Below are 20,968 nucleotides of genomic sequence, written 5' to 3' on the forward strand. Positions count from 1 at the left end.
AAGGTGACGCTTTCCACGTGGTAGGCACGCAGACGTGGTTCTGAGCGAATAGTTGCTGCAAGTGTCTGAAAAGAGCAAGAGGCCCTGCCCTTAAACTCACGACTTTCTGAAGATGAGATTATGAGGGTGCGAGAGGTCACTCATATATAATGAATCCAAAGTAACAGCTGCTGCCCTGTAGTCTTTGGTGATGTAGGGGACTAAGGAGAACACCAGATATTAGAACGTTTCTGAATACAGTGGAAATAATATCCCCAGTCAGAAATGAACTTGCATCAGTCGCTTGAATTTTATTGTAATATTTCCCTAAAATTGCTTTATAGACACACCACAAATATACACAATGAAGTTTATTAATTCATGTTTATTAATCAGTGCAATTTAACAATATATTGTAATGTCTATAAGATTCTATATTTCATCTGATAGATGTAGAGCCTTTAGTATGCAATAGTGAATTTTCAGAATTCCTGGTTAATTAAGAACAAAAATTAAATACATATTTAAATTCAGTGTATGTCTTAAATGTGATCTGCCCCCTCTGACTGTTAACTTAATAGATTTGTTACTTTTTCATTAGGATGGTACTCTACACTTCTGAGTGTGAAAATGGATAGGATTTGGGGATTCCGAGTGTAACGTTCGTAGGCCAGTGCAAGGACACGTCCTCTTTTTAAAAGTCATTATTAAAGACAGTTGTGAACAGTCTCACTTCTCCCACTCACTCACAAGGTCAGAGGAGCAGATCGTTTCAGGTCATTTTAGTTCACTGCAGTTACAGAGGTCTCTCCTGTGTAGCATTATATGACTTACAAGTAAAAAACAAATTATATTTGCAAATTTATTGTATTTGCAGCTCTAAAAAGATCAACTTCAGAGACTTTTGTAATAGATCTTTTCAGGTCAGTCCTCTGACCTTGGGAATGAGCCTCAGGAAATTCAGAGCAGCGTGTTGCTCGCCTCTCACTTGCTCTGCGGACCGGTCCAGTAGGAGCCGCACAGTCACTGGGACGTGTGCTCTCCTACACCGCCTTGCAGTACAGTACAGAACAGGAGGAGTCTCCTCTTCCGTCTGCAAGACTTGCAGCACTCTGGCTGTGTAGAACTGGACCACAGCCACAGGACAGAGAAGGGGCGGTGTTCCAAAGAACTACCGTAAATAATCACTTTCAAAAAGATGTAGAATGTTCTTTTCTTGAACGTCCCCATACATTTGCCACCACAACTTAATTCTCTGTACCCCCAAATCCCCAATATCCCTGCTTTCCCCCGAGAGACACATGTGTAGAGTGTCCTGGCACCCTTTCCTACTGCTCGGCCGTGCAGTTTGTTACAAAATAAAAGTAACTCCGTTATTGAGGCATCGTCATTCCCTGACACTTCCATGGCCCAGTGTACAACACTGGACACACACCTTTGGAAATGTCTGAGAGGACACATTTTGTGGATATCAGAGATGTACTGCTGTTAATAAAGACCCTGCCCTTCACAAGCGCTTGAATGTTCATTCAACCTCTGGGCGAAGCCATTTCCAATTGGGGCTCCTTCTGGCCAGTACCTATTCCCACAAGTAGCTCCAGTTGTTGGGATGCTGGATGCTGGAATGACAGATGACCCAACTGGTGATGTGCTTGCATGAGCAATAACGTGACGAGCCTCAGTTAACTGGTGTCATGGGATACCAGCTCTCAGGAGATTACAGCGAACAACAGTCTGCAGCTTTATTTCTTCTGCCAGCTGGAGATAATCAGGGACTTTACCAAGCTCCCTCGGTAACAACAGCACAGCGAGAGATATTACAGCAATCTACAGCTAGTCCATATTAGGAGAGCAGGACGAATGACTGGAGACAGTTCATCACATCCTTTTACAGAATACACTTGGTTACAAAACAGATCATGACCCTTCTGCCCTTTCTATTTCCCCATAGGATCCAAGAACAGTCAGTGTTAGATTGCAAGGCTTAAGGAGTTGTTTCAGACCTTGCTCAGGAAAATGAAAATATAATTAATATTAATATATTTAGAGGTTTTTCAGTCTTATTTTCCAATAATAGAAAAACACAGAGACAGCAGTTAATTAGTACAAGTACAAATCTCATTTCATTTCAAGTACACCTGTACTTCATCATGTGCCAACAGCGTCTGAAAGCGATGGTCGAAAGGGGATGGATTTCTGTTGTTTAAGTTGTGGTACGTGTTGCCAACTAAAGCTCAAACGCTCTCTACAATCTTTGGCTGAACGTGGAACTTGTAGGTCAAACTAATGTGTTGTGACTGAGGATGCCTCTTCTTCATGTCTTCAAACAGCTTCCGGTCCATTTCGTCCAGCAGCCAGCCCAGCAGAAGAACATGCTGGATTCTGGGGAGCTGCGCGATGGCCCTTACAAAGGTGATGACAAGACGGGAAGAAGGTTTCATCAGATGAGACACGGGTCTGGAGATGTCCACCTTCACCAGGTTACTCAGGCGCCCCAGACAGTGGAACAATTCCTGCCAGCCTCTCTCTGTGGTGTTGATGCTGCAGTCTATAATGAGTTTATGAAGTCCAAGGAAATGGCCATTTTGGGTTGCCTTTGCTAAAAAATAGATTTATATTTGTTTACTACATGGAATACAGTTGTGGTATTGCAGCTGTAGGTAAGGGCAGCTAATCAAGCATTTTAATTCATTTGAATTTCATTTCCACAAATTAGTTATCTAAATTTGATATAGCATTACCATGAAAATCTATTTTTACTGTTTAAAAACAGTAGTATTAACCAAGATAATGTTTTCCTGATAGATAGGTTTAAACAATATTATTTTTTTAGAATACTAATACTACTATGTTGTTTATATTTCTAATAATAAATCTTCAATTGCATTGGAAAATGAAATGCACTATTGTTAGAAACAGAACTACTGTTTTATTACAACACAGTCCTAAATCAATAGGATAACAATTCTGGCATGAAGCTTATCAAAAATTAGAAAAAGCTCAATTTTATGATTTCCTATGCCTGATTAAAATAACTAAAAGCACTTACTTTATTTAGATGTTTTGAATGTTTTATAAACAGACGTACTGTAGGATGCATCCTAAGCAATGTATTTGAAAAATTACATAGAAAAGAAAAAATATGATAAAGTAGAGAATACTGTTTCTGAACCTTCTGGCTGCGTTCTGTGACCCATCCACTTCCTAACCAGAATATCCCACACGGGGGCGCAGGAGAGCTGGAGCCTATTTCAGCAAGCAACAGGCGTAGGGCAGGATACACCCTGGATGGCACACCAGTCCATTACAGGGCAGATGCACACACACTCTTGACTTAGGCTAATTAACCTACCAGCATGTGCGTGGAAGCCCACATCAACACAGAGAGAACAAACAAACGCCAGTCAGATAGCATCTTAGGAACTGAACCCAGGGCCCCAGCACAGGTTTGATTTAGTTATTTTTACACCATTTGAAAATCATACAGTAGACTTGTCATAACAAGCACTTATTCTGTTGCAGATCTATTCTAAACGTAAAGGATCTTGGTACAACTTACCAAATGTGACAAGACTGTCATCGTTCAAACAGGAGTGCATTCGAAGGGACCTCAAGCACGGCAGAGTTTGACAAGCTTTAATAATCATCTCAGCTGCCTCCTTCATGCCTCTTCCAAATGGCAGATGCAAGACTTCAAGGTTTTTAAGTTTCTGCAGAGCACAAGCTGATAACACAGATAATTAGCAGCACTTATTTACTCATATCTTTTCAGGACGGCCTATCCCTTCAGGACATTCAGTCTCTTTACTATACGTACTGTACAAATATGTGCAAGAGGGGAGTAAGTCAAGACAAACTGGAGGTTCTTGTCTGGACCACATTTCCCAGACTGCTGGGGGGTGTGAGCTGCTGCCCGCTGTCACTTGACCCTTGACCTGCTGGTGGAAGATTATTGGTCAGGTGTCAAATCACAGAGAAGGAAGCTCAAGCTTCCAAAAGTCAGTTGCTGTGCTTTCTGCCATTTGAAGACAGACGGCAGATCCTCCATTAGGCTTTGTGCATCTGAGGGACCAAGAGAAAGACACAGAGGACAGAGCTGCAAGGTTCTGGAAGTGTTTAGTATGAAGAGACTCAGGGAAATGTTTTTTGTTGGTGAAGAGTCACAGAGAGAGAGAGACTGGAGTTAAGAGTTGTTCGGTTCTTTGAGGAGGGCAATACGCTTAGCTGCCCACTCCTGATAGTGAGGGACTGAAAAAGAGCTAGGCTTTTACTTTGGAGTTTTTTATTTCCCTGCACTATGAATAAACAGTGCTGTTTCTGAGCCTTATGTCTGTATGTCTGTTTCTCTGCATTAGCCTGTGTTTCAAGACTGTTACAACAAGTCCAATGGACAGTCAAATGTTTTCATCATTTGGTTTTCCATCACAGGGCACATATAGATGCCAGCTGTAGATACTTAAATGTTTTATAGGCACACATACAATACAATATCTATGCGATGTATTTTAAAGAACTAATAATTCTGTAAACCAAATTCATCCATCCATTTTCTAGCCATGTTATCCAGTACAGGGCTGCATGGCAGCTGGAGTCTATCCCAGCAAGAAACAGGTGCCTGGCAGATACATCCTGGATGCACAGATCTACATAACCTACCAGCATGTCTTTGGACTGAGGGAGGAGACCAGAGCATCTGAATGAAACCCACACTAAACCGAAGAGAACATGCAAACTCCCCACAGACAACACCCAGGTCCAGAATTAAACCCAGGGCTCCAGAACTGCTAGTGCAATGACAGGCAATGCCAATGTCCCAGCAATACACCCCAGGGAGCCACCGTGCCACCCATGCAGAGCAAGCAAACTGATTTTAGGTCAACACAATCATGCCCAGCATCTCGAAGAAATTGGAGCTGAACTGCATATCAACCAATCAATTAGCCTATATTAAAAAAGTCATAGAACTTAAGATCAAATCATGAATATGTTACAGTCTCATTGTCAATAAGACGAGTGGTTCACATGAAAGCTTCAGTAACTCAGCGAGAAGTGCCTGGCCTTTCGCCAAGTCAGTTTCCACCAACCGAAAGCTGGCATTACTTCCACAGAGTCAAACACTTCATTACACAGCTTCAGCACTTTCAGATTTGTGAATCTCCCCAGCTGTGCAACTGAGAAAAAAACAAAACTTTACAATTAGCAGAGATCACAACTACAACTCTTACATTTTCTCTTCTATTAAGTCCAGAAATAGAATACCCTCTGAACAGTTTGATCTGTGAAAAGGTTGTGCAGGAGAAATAAACCTAAAATCACAATTTATTTTACCTTTATTTACACACTGTAAAATACGTCTTCCAAGTGAAAAACAAATGGTCAGACGCTCTGAACAGTAATTGCAAATGAAAATGAAATAGAAACTCTGGCTGGGCATCTTCAGAATGAACAGTGAAATGTGAACCAAAGAGCACAGAAGGAAACTATGAGAGTGCAGAACAAGATACCCGGGCATGTTGTTGAGGATAATGCCCTGGATTCAAGTGTTTCATAGCAAAAGCAGTTAACTACTCATGCAAGTTACATTCTGTCTTATATTTCTAATTGATTTGGGATGAGCTGTAGACCTTTGTTTTTATTTTGACATTATTTTGTCAGTAATATGTGAAAAAGTCTAGGCCAGGGTGACTAGTTTTGATAACCTCTATAAAACCCGCTGGATAAGAACTGCTAGAACAACAATCTGGAATGTGATCCATAAGAACATGGCGCAGACTCATTGGCAGAAGGAAACGGCTCACCAAAAGAGCTCAGCTGAGAACCGGTAAACACTATGCAGCCCAGTTTGAGCTCCTGCAGGCTAGCGCAAGGCAGGGCGCCGATGATGCCTTCCAACCCAGGACAGGAGTCACTTTCCAATACAAAGCTGGACAAGAGTGGGAAATGTGCGAAAAGCCACGCTAAAACAGAAACAAAAAAACGAAACAAAAAAATCAGAAGCTTCATACTGTTACTGGTGCAGACGATGACTGGCCACTCCTCCTGAAAACCACAGCCGCTGGTTCTTTCATCAAGCAGGGCAGTGCAATCACGCTGCAATAATACAGTAGGATCTTTCCCAATAATAATTACTGTATATTGATTTGACCTCAGCATTGTCCTTACCTTGATTCATTTTGGTCTTTGCATTCTTAATTTATCTGCTTGTGCCTTTTCAAACAATGCTGTGACAACACCCAAAGTGCATTCTATTCCTTCGTCCTTTAACTTTTCATCAGCACTTTTGTAAGACTTACATTTTGGTTATTTGTAAGCATTAATGTAGCTTCTACTTGTCACACACTATCGAATCTATAAAGGGAAGGCTGTAGTTGATTACATAAATGAGTTTGGAAATTTTAGATGAAATGCAGTTAAGGCAGATATTTAGATTCATGCAGCAATGTTTTTTGCATTCGTATTGCTCCAAGGAACACATCTGTTCGGTCATGTTAAGTGTTTTTAAAGACAAAATGGTTTGATGTTTTAGAAGAAAATGCAGTCCAAACGCCCATATTTGTTTGCTCTGGCACAATATTTTCGGAATCATGTTTTGATCACCTAAAAAACAGTGCTTCCCAGTCTTGGTCAGGAGTAGCCATTCATTCCAACAGATCTTTGTTGGTCTGACTCATCCATCCACCCTTTTCCTAACCACTTATTCCAGTTCAGGGTTAGGGTTAGCCTTGTAGCACAGTGGCCCTGGGTTCAATTTCAGTGCTGTCTGCATGGAGTTTGCATGTCTCCCTGCGCTCATGTGGGCTTCCTCCAGGTGATGCAGTTTCCTCCCACAGTCCACTGGCAGTGCTGGAAGGTGAACAGACCCCGATCTGAGTGTGCATGTATGCTTGTATCTGTCTGCTCTGCAGTGGGCTGGCATCCCATCCAGGGTGTATCCTGCCTTACCCCTGTTGCTAGATAGGCTCTGGCTTCCTCACGACCCTGTACTGTATAAAGCACTTTAGAAAATGGGTGGATGGATGGATTAACCTGATCTTACCTAATATAGTGTCTTCCTCTTGTATGTTAATATTCAAGTACAGTTTCCTTAGAGTAACCACCTTGCTGAATCCAACTGGTAGGGCACACAAAATTCCAGAAGATGGACCCAGTACTAATTTCAGTTCCTCCAGTTTTGAAAATGTGTCCATTTGACGGAGTAGTAATTCTGGAAAATTAGAAAAGGCGGTTTATTTATTAAACTGTAAACTACCAACAGACAACTTTCTGTAGTAAAACCGTGTTCAATATTCTTGATTTCGCTTCTTTGCACAAAAGTGTTATAAGGTTATACAATGTTATAAGGCACAGCTGCGCTAACATGATTTAACAGGATTCTGGAGCACTGCATCCTGGGTAACGCTTCAGTTGTTCAGTTTCCTTCAGGAAAGCGTTAGAAGTGGCTTGTGTGTGGACCTGTTACCAGAGCAGTGCGTGTGCGTGACTCAGTGTTGTGCTGCCAGATAAAAGAAATGTTATTAAAACAAATACCTTCCACGTATCCCTAAGCTATCAGTTTCAATTCACTTTCCTTTCAGTTATTCCTGTGAGGTAATAAACGTCATTACAAGACGATAGTGCTGCATTTTTTAACAATAATAAAAACAAGATCTAAAAGGAAAGAAAATACACACAACAATGAAAAGAAAAACTAAGTCCAGTACATGGTAAGCTGTTATACAGCAGTGATCTTATTAGTTTGTACATACAATAATTAGAATTATAGGGAGGACGGAATGCTTTTCTGAAGTTTTCAGTACTAATTTTTTTAAAAAATACTAATAACTAATATCACTTATTTCTGATATAGTTAAAAGTTATAACAAAACATTATTATGGTTTTGTGAACTGTGGAACCACACATTATTTCCCAGCAAGGCATTAAGTTCCATGTTTGAAAATTCACCATCTGAGGAGACCTCAAGCCACCTAACCCTCATAAATACCGAAGTGTTACTGTACACTGTACTAGTACACTAGAGGGCACAAGTGAATTTCAAACTGGCTTTTTTACGAAAGCAGCTATAGGTGTGTGGAACATGCTGCCCAGCGATAGTGTTAAAGCCGATACCCTGACTTCATTCAAGACAGCTGGATGAGGTCCTCCAGCCAGGAATGGAGGCACTCCTTTACACAAAGGGATGTGGGAGCATGGAACAAGCTAAATATTCAAGTTGTTTCACAAATGGAAACCACAGGGAAATACATTTAAAAATGAGCATGGGAGACAATAGCTCACAAAGGGTGGTGGGATAGTTTTCTTTCAGGAAACAATTGGATGACATCCTGGGATCAATTCACTACTAGCTGCCAAATAAAAAAGGTCAGAAAGCTGTCCAGCTCATGAGGAAAGCTATTCTACACCACACTATTTGATATATTAGATCTAAATTATACCTGAATTACAGGGATTTTTAAGTGCATTTAGAAAATTACACATTATTCTTATTACTAAGATGCTAATTAAGCATTGTTTTTCCTCACTGCTGAAAGCACAATGCTAACGTGTGAGTCTAAAATCATCTGACACAGCATGATGGCAGACTGTTCTGTACATTGAACATACTACAGCAGTCTGATTCCCATGGATTCTTATAAACATAAAAACAAATTCTGAGAGTTTTAAATAACTTAAATAACATAGCCTACGTAGAAAAGATCTGCAATGTGTTTAGAAATTCAGTAGGTATCTTTGTTATTGAATGAAGAGAAGCATCCTTATCCCTTCTGAAACAGTCAAGATGTCCTTGAAACAGAGTTTCCTGACACTTGATCCGGGCCTGCTGACCACACCATTACAACACCACTGACCTCTTACCTGGAATATCTGCTTTCATGCAAAATAGTGTTAAGGACCTCAAATTGGTCAGTGAGGCAAGAATTGCCTGTTCTTCTTCACTCATTCGTTTGGATAACACAAGCAACCTCTTGACCTTTGCTGCATATTTTTCCAGAACAAGATGCAGTTCTTGAACTATTCCTGAACTGTCCAGGACATCCAGAACCACAGAGTCTGACAGGAAGAACAACAGGCTCAAGTTTTCCAGCTCTTTCTCCGCCAGTTGTCTCATCTGCACGATGGACACGTGCAGAAGGGGAATTTTATATTCATGTCTGTTGTAAGCCGAACACAGCACATCAATAAACTCCTCAGGTATGGGAGCAGAGAAAAAACTGATTGCCAAATTAAACAAATGATTTAATGTCCTTTTTTTCATTCTCAATCTCTCAGGATCACGAAATGAACCAGCGAACTCCTCTTCAACAGCCGGTGGTTCTGTTATTTGAAAGCGATCCTCATTCTCATTGAAATAGGTAATTTCCTTGAAAAAATGGAGGTGAAAGCTCTTGATCCCCTTAATGCTCTCTGGATACTGATTTATGAAATAAAACAGTCCGTGTAATGGAATTTGGTTGATGAGAAAGCTTTTCCCTTTCATGCCCTCTGTGATTATTGGCGAACAGGACGGTAAATACAGGGAGTCAATCAGCATTCTTAAAACCTGGTCGAAGAGAAAAGTATCTGTAACAGTGGTGCGTAAATCTGGGGCGGCATTCATAGCATGCAGGAAAGTATCAATATAAACCCGGATCTCAGGGTGATGAGTATGGAACGCTTTGATTGCCTCGTCAGCACTAAAAGCAGCGTTCTTGTTAATCCTGTTCAGTGTATGGTCCGTGACGATTGTAGCTGCTCTTTCTGACCTTGTAGAGGTGAAGGTAAGGAAATGCCCAAAGCATAAAAAAGTAGCTAAAGAATCAATCTCTTCTAAGTATTTCTGACTTTGTTCCCTCTCCTCAGGGACGCTGGAGGTCATGAGCTCGTTCATGCGCACCGCGGCCAGATACTCCTGGAAACAGACGTGAAAGACCCGATACACTGGCTGGATTCTCTGGGCTGTGAGTCTGTTCAGAAGCCCCAGCCTGAGGGCCTCTGGCTCCTTCACTCCCGCCTGGAGAAGGTCAGCCTCTGTGAATTCAAACTGCCCACGGAACTGCCCTCTCAGACAGAGCTCCCCCACGCTGGACACCGTGTCGACGCAGACACCCGTCTGCCCAGCGGAGTCTTTCCTTATGAACTGCAGGTAGCAGTCGAGGAGGCAGATGCTGGTAAACTCTCTGTTGGGGAACTTAATCCTTGACACACAGGCTGCTAACCCAAAGAGGGGGGTCTTGATGATGGGGCAGATGGCAGGGAATGTATATAATCTTTTGTAAACATCCTCCACTTGGACCATGTTAAAAGACAGCACACTCCGTAAGATGCTAATGGTGCCATGCAGAGGAAAATCTAGGATAGCGATCAGGAGCTCAGCATGCTTCCGGATAAGGTAAAGGCTTTGGGTTCTTACACCAACGATTACTGGGATTTTCCACAAGTGGGTCCGATGAATCAACTCCTCTATCAGCATGGGAAGAGGACTTGCATCCTTCCCAAATTCATCAAGCAGGAACAGGACACGTTCTCGATAATGACGGATCAATTCCCGGAAGGTTGACTCTGAAATACCCAGCTCCTCTTTGAGAAGATGATCCCTAAGTATTTCAGTCACGCTGAGTTTTTCAGGGGCACAGTTCAAGGGAATATAAAACACTAATTCAAATCGCCTCAGAACGGGACACGCCCCCTGAGCCCAGAGCATAGCTATCATTTTCAGACAGGCTGTCTTCCCACTCCCTAACTGGCCCTCTAACACTGTGATGTTTCGCAGGTCTCTCAGCACTTCAGGCAGAGTGACCCGAGCAAGAGGAATGTTCCTGAAGTCCTTCGTCTCCATGACTACCTGCGTGTACAGCAGGCGGATATCAAAAGGAATATGGATATCGGAGAACGGGAAGGACCTGCTGAACTCCTTGGTTGCGTAGGCCTTCTTGAGGAGGAATTGCAGATTCCTGGCTTTCTTCTCCAACATATTTAATTCCAGCCGAGACTCTGAAATAATGATTAAATAAAAGACAACTGAACCAAGCTTGCATAATGATTCCTTGAATTGCATGTTAATCCTACGAGCTGGTAAATTCATCAGTAAAATGAAACTGAACTATACACCGTGCAAGACATTTACAAATGAACTGCAGGAAACGTACTGTATATTTTTCCCAATGCTGCTGCCACTATAGAGTGACACAAAAATAAATAAGGTATGAGTGAGTAGAATACAGCTCACAGAGACAAATACATGAGTTCTGACCCAAGTATTGTCAAATACCAAATAAACTATTTACTACCTGTGGAAGACGAGAGGAGAAGCTGGGCAGAAACACCAGTATCTTGATTGTGCTCCTTACAAAGAGAAGACAGGCATCTCTAAATACACCGATACACGCTGAAAGACAACTAGTTTCCTAGATTATTTTCTCAAATGCTAATCTAAAATAAAGCCCTGAAATCACTGATGATATCTGGGAAACTTTGTGCCAATATTTATTTTCATGTCTTCCTTTCATGATATCACTTGATACCTCAAATGTTTCATGCACTTTCACTTCCTGAGTGATATCTGATGTTTCCTCTAAGCTTAGTGATTTACAGTATTTGGTCTTTTAGCCTGATGCCTCTAAAATAACGTCTTGGAAAATCCCCAAAATTTCCTGATGCCCTGTTTTCCTGATAGTGATTCTAGCTTCTTTCTTTTTCACCATTTAATATTATTATTTAGCTGGATTTTGCATACGTCTTTGTGTTCCTGTTTTTCATAGAATTTTGCAATGAGTGGGAAGAAAGTTTTCTGCTTAAGGTTTTAAGTTTTAAAGGTTCTCTAATCACTCTCCAATCACTGTGCTGATGGTTGGAACTGGATTTTGTTCCAACCAAGCTTTCAGTTACACACTTGAATCCTTTACTGACTCAGCAATAGGATTAATTTGAAATGACAACGTCTGGTCGCTTTTAACACTTACTCATAAGTAATCTCAAATTCCAAAATTTTGGGTAGAAAAATAAAACTTCTAAAAATACTCCAATGAATCAACACGTTATTTAAATTAAGCCTTCAGTTAGGTAATTAAGAGGGTGGGGAACCGAAAACAAGCAGTTGGAAACTCAGGATTTTTGAATTGTCGGAAGTCATCTGCTAATCCTCCCTCCTTTTTCCTCTATAGGTCTTTGATCTCAGTACCTCTCAGGTCTTTTTAGTGCTCCGGCTGATTCTGAGCAAGTTGGAAACAGATAGCACTCCAAGGATCATAGCTGAATAATCAAGACGGAAAGGTGGAAGTTTTAAAAGCTATCCAAACCCTTACCTTTTTGAGGCTAACGGCAGTCTCACTTTGTTGAGGATTTTGACCGATGTTAATAACATATTGGCATCTGAAAGCAGACGTTTATTTGTGTATTAATAACATAAGATTAATGAGGTATCTTGACACTTTATAAAGATATGTAAAGGCCTTAAAAATCCTTCCTGAGGAAATTCAATCCCATTACAGACAGATGCAAAAAGATTTACAATTCTATACGTCTAGCTGCTTCCATTCTCAAGCTCATAGACTGATATGCGCAAAGAAAAATTTGCGTCTCTGAAAGTCAAAACTTGTAGAAAATGGCTTATGCTACTCAGTGCTGCAGGACATTAATAACTGCAGTTAGATGTTTTATTACAGGTGTTTGACAGGTGGATTTGAGCGGAGGTAGCAACTTTTATCTATAGATAAAAGGAAATCTCTTTTATCTGTGGAAGAATAACTTACTGTGAGAAGATCTTCTGATGCTCCTGTACTGGATCAGCTCCTTCAGGCCAATGTGAAATCCTCCCACCACACTGAAAACACTGAACAGTTTCCTCGTCACCTACACATACATTTTTAAGTTACATCGACACATCAGAAAGATCTTTACAAGATTGACTTCTTTTCTACAGAGACCAGACTGTTGTAACCTGCTGCTGTCTGGTTCAGAAGACTGCACTATATCCAGACTTCACCCTGTTTAAAATGTTGAAATGTGTCTCTCAACTTGAATTAAAAAACAAGAGTACAACTCTTCAATTTCAGCATCCACACAGAGGCTCCTGGTTTGTTTTAGGACAGACTTTAAAGCATTTCTTCTTCTCCACAAAACACTAAAGGGTCTAGAGCCCCCTTATTTAAGTGATCCGCTAAAAACATCACATACCAAGCAGAACACAGTGGTACATAGTGGACCCAGGTTTAATATGATCTATGTGCCAAAAAACTCATTAGGGGAAGGAGGGGTGGGGGGCGTCGCCACTGGGGCCTGGGACCTCCAGAGGTTTCTTGTCACCCACGGGGGGGGGGGGTTGTTTTCTTCTCTTTCCTGGCCACATGGTCAGGTGCCGTTTACCTGCTATAGCAATCTGTAAGGCACTCTGTGGCATTCTTTTACAAAGGGCTCTAGAGAAAACAAAAGACTGAACGATTGATTTAAAATTACCAGCCACACCAAAATTAAATTTGTCCACTAATTCCGCAACAAAAACACTGATAAAAAGATAAGAACAGCAGACTTTAGAAAAAACAGTTGTGATTATATATGGGATGAGCACACCAGTGTTTCTATTAAAAATAACAAAATTGTTACTAAACTGATATGTATAAAAAGCCTGACATTGGGTGAGCACAGATGCAAGATGTCAGTGTTGGCGTTTTTAGATTTTTAAATTACCATTCTTCACCTGTGTAGAAGAAGCCAGCTTTCGCCAGTTTGGATGGGACTGCAGCTGAGTCGCTTGGCCATTGGGAGTAGGACTCCATTCGAGAGCACTCATTCTCAAATATGCTACGAAGGATCTCTTCTGACGAGGCTGTGGGGACGGAAATGGCCTTGGTGAGGGTATGGTAGGGCAATGGTGGGCACTACTGCCACGCAACACTGGGCCGGAGGTTCAACTCCTGGGGTACCAAAGACATGCTGGTAGGTGAACTGGATTCTGGGAAAACTGGCCCTGCTGTGAGTGTGTGTCCCCTGTGATGGACTGGGTGTCCAGGGTGTGTGCCTGGGCAGGTCTTGCACCTGTTGCTTGCTGGGATTGGCTCTTGCTCTCCCATTACCCTGTACTGGCTGAAGCAGTTAAAAAATGGATGGATTGAAATAATAATTCTAAATCCTGTTGAGTCTGGAGTAAAGTTCAGGTTCTCCAGGTAGTCTTTGCTAGACCAGTCATTCTGTACTCACCTTTCTGACTCTGCTCTGCTATCTCAGTTTCTTCACTCACTTTGTCGACAAAGTAATGTTTGGCCTATAGTCACATAAAAAAGAGTAACAGCATAATTAATGAAAAATAATATTCCTGAAAAGGTAGCATCTTCAAACCAAATAAGACGAAGAAACCATGTTAGATTCCAATGAATATCTTACACACTGTTGTGGATTTAAAGGCAAAATTTCAAAAGGGTCAGTTTGAAGAGTTCATTTTCACATGACAAACAGACAGCTTTTGACCATCATGGAAAAATGGTTGAGATTTGTTATTTTAACATGCTATTTAAATAAATCAAATACTATGATTTCATCCCATATATGATTACCATAGCAGATCAAAATTACATAATATTTTGAAAATACAAAAATATTAAGTAAACTGAAATAAAAAGTAAAACAGTTTGAACCTGATAACAAAAAATCTTATGTACTGTGTACCCATACCGTTATTCCGTGGAATCCAACATATGAACGGATATGTTCTAAAATCTCCCTTTCTGAGAGTCTGCTATGGAGGTAGTCACACCTACGAAGAAAAATTATATTTTTCGGTTAGAAAAGAAAATCAACTGAATATTTCTCACTTAATTTTTCATCAGAATCAACACTGCTGACTACTGCACTTTGGAGTTTGCTGGTGGCACTGAATAACATTACTGTTGCATAGCGCTGGGGCCCTGGGCTAACTTCCTGGGGCTCTATGTGTGTGGAGTTTGCATGGTCTTCCTGTGTTTGTGTGCATCTCTTCCTGGGGTCCAGAATATAAAGCCCCTCCGTGAGGATGAGTCAATGTAATGTATTAGAGAGACAGAGGATACTCTCGTTTTGCAGAATATTAGCAGCTTTGGTATTAGTATCAAGAGAGAATAGTCATAGTCAGCTCGACTTTCAAACTGGAGAAAAGCTTTTGTTCTGATGGGAGATTGGCTTTACTACACTGTAACACAGTAACACAGATTCTACCATTTTGCTGCCCCTGTGGCTCTTTCCTTGGAACCAAATATAAAAAAGATGGGAACATCACAAACTCTATTATTTTGGGTACCAGGTTACACATACTGTCTTTTGGGTGTCAGTCCCATTCCTGTCCATTATGTCCTTTATGGAGGATAAGTGCAAAGCTGTTCAGTGATCTCTCAGCTCTAGACAACACACTGTCTCAGTGTGTCCCACAAACTTCCTCTGGGGTTTTGTAAGTTTTTTTAAGTAGGGCATTTACTGCATGCATCTCATCTCTGAAGGCAGCTGTTTTCTCAAGCTCTTTGTGTAACGTGTTGCACACAGTCACTTTGAAATGAGCCTGTAAGGTGTACAACACATGGGCTCCCAGAGGACAGTGCAATCAAGCTGCCATCAGTCACTACAAATAGACCTCTGTAGTGTCACTCATAGTGTATTGGCAGGTCTGCATTACAGGCTCCCATAAATCCACACAATGGCTTGATTGATGGCTAAAGAGGTGAGTAACGCGTGTTGTGCTCCTGGAACTCGGTCACACTGAAACGAGCCTGTAACATGTGCAGCAGTGCTCTCAGGGCCTGAACAAAGTACTAAAGTGCACTCAAGAGCTCTGTAGTGACTAGACACTCATATTGTTTAGGCAGATCTGTTTCAGGCTCTTATCAGTCCACACAAAGGCCATTGTCACAGAGGACTCTGCTCCACTGCAGGCAGGTGCACCAGAGGTGACCGACTCCAGCTTCCAGGTTCCAAGATGTAATGAGGTGGCTGAGCGCTAGTGGAACAGGCAAAGTCACTCAAGTACAGTGCGTCCTAGACAGCCATGAATGATGAAATAAGAAGAGGACAAAGTTTTAATCAATATCCAAAATCTGTATAGTAGATATCTTGAAACCTAATATTTGTTTTTTTTCTGAAGCTTGCAGGCATTCAGGGTTCTAGTTTCTTTTGATGCTCAGTGCCGATGGTCACAGAATTTAGAAGTTACACCTCAGCACCTGAAGCGGTGGGCAGGGCAGCACAGGGGGCGCAGGGGTTGGCACTGCTGCTCTGAGCCACTGGAACCCTGAACTGGATAAAGGGGAACTGAAATTGATGCGATGACCTGGAAGTGATTAAAGTGCTATTGGGTGTGCTCTTTCTCCTCCCTGTCGTCAAACACAGCGAATCCGCATCGCTTACTCTGGAAACCACTTGGCGTGCTCCCTCCAGGGGTCACTGGCCACCTCCCAGTCTCCCAGCTGGCCTGCGCAGGAGAAGCACTGCACGTGATCCTTAACACCTGCAGCCGCAGAACGAACAGCAAAATCAAGAGCAGGCGCAACCTCTTCAACGGTCTTCTATTTAATTATATATTTATTATATTATTATGATTAAATATTGATTACAGTACATTGATAATATAGCTGTATATGTCGTTTTTAAGCCATGTTTTTTACCACGCTCGAATATTCATCTGTCCATATCTTTGGAAGGGAAACACAGAAAGCCTTCAAACCAAATGCATTTTAAAGACCACGACATGTGAAAATGTTCACAGTCTCCACATAAAACTATCAGTGAACTAATTCTCTTTTTTTAAACCTCCGGTTTTTCATCGATGCGTAATTACGCACTAACTGGAACCCAGGGGGACCGCTGTGTACACACATTCACAATGTGAGAAATACTGCTCAATACAACTTCATGTGAAAAACTCGTATATCACCATAGGAAGCATAACAGCATAGCCTCCAATTACCCAGACCACAAAAACAAAGGAATAAAACTTTGTTTGATTTCTGAAACCCTTTCTTTATGTCCTGTTTTCATTCAGGTAAGGGTCAACTATATACACAATACTGCTGACAGCAGGAAAATTCCTTTACTCAGCAGCGTCTTAAAACCAGCACCCATGGTGGTCAAACCGATTTTCTTTTACACAGAAGACTGACACAGCTTCGTGTTGTGAATCTTTTTCTAAGAAAACATGTGAGTGGGGGAGGTGGACTTTCCCTTATTCTACTTTGAAAATACCTGTGAAACTGGTTCCTTTACAATGTAGTCACACAGAGAGAGAGTGAGAGAGAGTGAGAAATACGATAACTTTGCTCATTAAAGTAGGGCTTTTGGGCTCAAGTAAATTTGCGCCCTACCACTGTGTACATACAGTACGAACATGTTGTGAGATTTAGAAATATAAAAATGTCAATATAATGATGATAATATTTGCTATTTTAGTTTTTCAAAGACATTTTTATTTGTAAGAAGAAAACAAATGGCAACAGCTGGGTTTGAACACTTGACCTCAGGATTACAGCTCAGCCACTTAAGCGATCACACCACCAAGGGAGTCATGTGATGAGCATAGCTCAATGGAAAGTCTTATACTACTATTTGTGCAACAGTACATGAATATAGTTATACCATTATTAATTTCTTTAGATACGTGATTCCATATTATATTCCCTATTAATCAAATTCTAAAAGTATGCTTCTCTTTACTCCAATATCGAGTGTATTCGCAGAAAAGCTTAAAACTATCACTTTTCTCACAAAGTACTATATATTGTATAAACGGTCAGTAACATCATCAGAGGGAGCAAGGAGCACGTAAAAACGTTTCCGAAATAACCACATGTAAGACTTTGATGCTTAAAATGTTTAGGGAGAAATGGAATACTGGTGTGTATTTTTTCTTTAAAATACCAAGACCAGCAATACACAGTTTACATAATATGTTTATGTTCCTAAATTAATATCGTTTATGACCTTTAGATGCGTTATGCTCCTATTCTTTTTATGCTCAGCTACTAAAATTTCCCTTAAGTGGTAAAATTCCATATAAATATTCAATACTAAGCGGATTAAAACGAGCACAGTAAAGAGATTAAATGATTAAATCTTTCCACAACCAACCAACGCACCACGAGTGCCCCTGTCGGTCATTTTGGCCAGCCAATCACATACCGCAGTAGGGCGCGGTGGCGCATGCGTAGATGCCCACGGTACAGGTTCGTACCGTGCATTTTGAATGGCTGCATCTGTACTTCCAGATTATACCATCTGCATTGGGTCCGGAGCTACGCTTCAAGGGAGCCCTACCCAGAATCAGAAAGCCTGCACAAATGTCCAGCATTCACCTAACACCTCCTGCTCCTTACATCATTCACATCGCCAAACTGTTACCGGGGAACAGACTTCAGTTAACTAAGGAAAGCACGCTGTGAAATAAAGACATTAAAAATAAAACTACTTTAAAAAATCCTCTCCCTCGACTACTGAAGAGGGTCTTCCTCTGCATTCTAGGTTCAAATTTACTTCTAATAAATTCGAATCACTAACAGAATCAATTCAGGATCTTACCAGTATAGAAAAATCCACAGTCAGACAGCACAGCTGGCTCTGTCTCGCAGTAGTAGGGCCAGTTGCTGAAAGTCCCAAGCCTCTCGCTGTCTTCTGTATAACCTACTGGACCACTGCTTTCAAGACCTTTGACCCGGATGTCGTACTTATTAATGTTTCCCACTTCCAGCCCCTTCTGGAACGTACAGTCCTCCTGGTATTTTTGGTGCAACTGTGTGGGGGTTTGAAAGCTTGCGATAGTGACGACAACCCCACAACAGAAACACTGCACAGCCGATCCATATCCAAAGTAAAAGAACCCAGCACCGGCCAGCTCTTCAGGCGCAAAGGGGGAAAGAGAGGGATAGCTCTCAAACGATTTCAGCCTGGCCAGTTCGCTCCTCATTTTGTAATCATATCCCCGTGTGTTGTCTTTGACAGCTGCTTTCAGACTGCGGCTGTAGAATTCTGAAATCGCTTTCGCACTAAGATTCAAATGAGAAGAGCAACGTAATTCCCAGTCCTCAAGCTCAATTTCAGGATCTGGCTCTTTCCTGGCGTGCTCCATGCTCTAGGAGAAAACAAACAAAAGCATTGTCAGAGATCACTGCTGAATTGAAACTCGACTGCCTATCAATGTGTTAGTCAGAAAACAAAAAAGAAAACAAAAGAATCTGAGTCAGTGATGAAAATGTCATGCAACATTTCCAACTGTGACCACATGTTTTGTTCACTGTGGTAAACTAGAACACTGTTTCGTAATATGAAACTGGACAAGAATCAAAACACCGATAGTAAACAATCATATCACAATCATGCATCCATTTTCTAAACCATATTATCGTGAACAGGGTTTGTGAGGGATGCAGGAGCCTATCCCAGCAAGCAACAGGCACAAGGCAAGATACACCATGTCGCCAATCCATCATATTATAGGACATGAACACAGGGCCCCAGTACTACCATGCGTCCCTTGCTTGCTGGGATAGGCTCCAGTTCCTACGCAACCTTGAATTGGATGATGTGGTTAGAATACGGATGGATGTACAATATAACCATTATTTAAATAATGTACTGTAAATACATTATTTCCACTGCAAATACTAGCTTATGTGCTTCTGCTTATATCCCAGAATTATCATTGTTTCTAACATAAACATTTATCTAAGAACCTTAGGGTCAAGGTCTGAATTCTGTTAGTCTTCTTTTTTGCTGATCACGTGGCAATTTCTAGTTGCTTTATAAGCCAGCTATTGAAAAACACAGTAATTGTCTGTTCTGTCTGACCAGAAAAGCATGGAAATGTCTTTCAAATATTCAGTCCTGAAAGACTGTGACCCAGACAGCTCAGGGCAGTTTTTTTCAACTCTACAGCAATACAAGGACCGAAGAAGAACTTGGACACAAGTAGAAATTGGGTTTTTAAGGGGAAGCCATTCAGTTATTAATCCTGGAAAGGGTGGAGCTCAGAAACCAAAATAAACTGGAGATCAGCACACTCCTGCTGCTAAACCTGCGATTATTAGGATATTACCGCTGTCCTGAGACAACTACCCTGCTGTGATATGAAAGATGTTCCATTCCGTCTCATGAATGGAATCAATGGAATTTATGACTGCATGAAAGTCAGTCTCCTTTTCAGTGTCTAATTCCTAAACAAAAAAACTAGATGTCAGGTAGCAGCAAACACGGGAGACTTGTTTAGCCTGACCGGCAACATACATACCTGCTCAGCCAGAGAGACGAAGCAGGGTGAATATGCTAAAAGGATTCTACTGAAGGCAAAAGAAATATCCTGCACAACCAGAAGGTGAAAAGTGAAGATGTTTAAGTGAAAAAAAAACCTCCGTATGGTAATGAAGTGATAATCAAAACTTTCTACTGCACAGACCCTCTGTTAAGACCACGAGCTTATTGTTATGTAAAAGATGGAGCCTATGAGAAAGTAGGTAACTGTGAGAGAGCAAAAGCCGAGGAATGAGGAACTCCGGGTCTGTGAACAAACCCATACAAACAGCCGAGGGATGATCCAGAAATCGAGGTAAAAGACAAACCAAAGTTCAATCACCATGTAAAGCACTAGGGAACAAACCAAAGACGAAATCCAGAAGTCAAAGTGTAGGAGTGTACAGAAATCCAGTCGCCGAGAATCCTAACACAATAGAACAGAAATCAAAGGACGCAGGTAGTTAGCTCGCAAGGTAAAACCCAATACTGAGCACTGAGTGAAGGGAAGATAGTCCTAAGATAAGAGAGCTGAGGGTGTGGTGGTGAACAGGTAAAGTGAGTGGTTAAGTGACTGGGTGAAGTCTACGCCTTCTTAAAGGGGCTTTGGTCTGATTACATGAAGCTGGTACCAAAACACACTCCTAAAACACACTGTAGAGAAGCTGTACAAATTGTGATATGCTTAAGTTGATACTTCAGCACTGGACAAACAAACATGAAGTATTTATCTTTGCATTTTCTTAACATACAGTACTATATTGCCTGTAGTACCTTGTATTT

The 20,968-nt window shown here is 41.3% G+C and overlaps 1 protein-coding gene across 3 annotated transcripts; it reads right to left on the bottom strand.

The window, feature by feature from the left end:
* Nucleotides 1-349: 349 nt before the first annotated feature.
* On the bottom strand, nt 350-20,691 carry LOC148660767 (baculoviral IAP repeat-containing protein 1-like). 3 transcript variants are annotated; one of them, XM_088638024.1, is made up of 15 exons: nt 20,529-20,691; nt 18,482-19,031; nt 16,319-16,418; nt 14,621-14,702; nt 14,150-14,213; nt 13,650-13,778; nt 12,706-12,805; nt 12,259-12,325; nt 11,245-11,299; nt 8,834-10,948; nt 7,016-7,183; nt 5,778-5,936; nt 5,064-5,150; nt 3,539-3,703; nt 350-2,578 (listed from the first exon to the last, which is right to left on the bottom strand). In XM_088638024.1, exons 1-15 carry the CDS (start codon nt 20,529-20,531, stop codon nt 2,214-2,216), a joined length of 4,209 nt encoding a protein of 1,402 aa, XP_088494150.1. In that variant the 5' UTR covers nt 20,532-20,691; the 3' UTR covers nt 350-2,213. The 3 variants fall into 3 exon arrangements, with proteins under 3 accessions (XP_088494150.1, XP_088494151.1, XP_088494152.1); XM_088638025.1 differs by having other exon boundaries at nt 20,187-20,691; XM_088638026.1 differs by lacking the exons at nt 350-2,578; nt 3,539-3,703; nt 5,064-5,150; nt 5,778-5,936; nt 7,016-7,183 and having other exon boundaries at nt 9,412-9,518; nt 10,858-10,948.
* Between the last annotated feature and the right edge of the window lie 277 nt (nt 20,692-20,968).

The sequence above is a fragment of the Lepisosteus platostomus genome, chromosome 6, assembly GCF_059453375.1.
Source record: "Lepisosteus platostomus isolate fLepPlt1 chromosome 6, fLepPlt1.hap1, whole genome shotgun sequence".
Taxonomy (NCBI): Eukaryota; Metazoa; Chordata; class Actinopteri; order Semionotiformes; family Lepisosteidae; genus Lepisosteus; species Lepisosteus platostomus.

What these genes read in the sequence shown, in the direction of transcription:
- LOC148660767 (XM_088638024.1), bottom strand. An exon ending in CATCAGAAGATCTTCTCACA is followed by an intron (nt 12,326 to 12,705) that starts GTAAGTTATTCT and finishes GTCTGCTTTCAG; the next exon opens with ATGCCAATATGTTATTAACA. An exon ending in TTCTCAGCTGAGCTCTTTTG is followed by an intron (nt 5,151 to 5,777) that starts GTGAGCCGTTTC and finishes TTTTTTTCTCAG; the next exon opens with TTGCACAGCTGGGGAGATTC.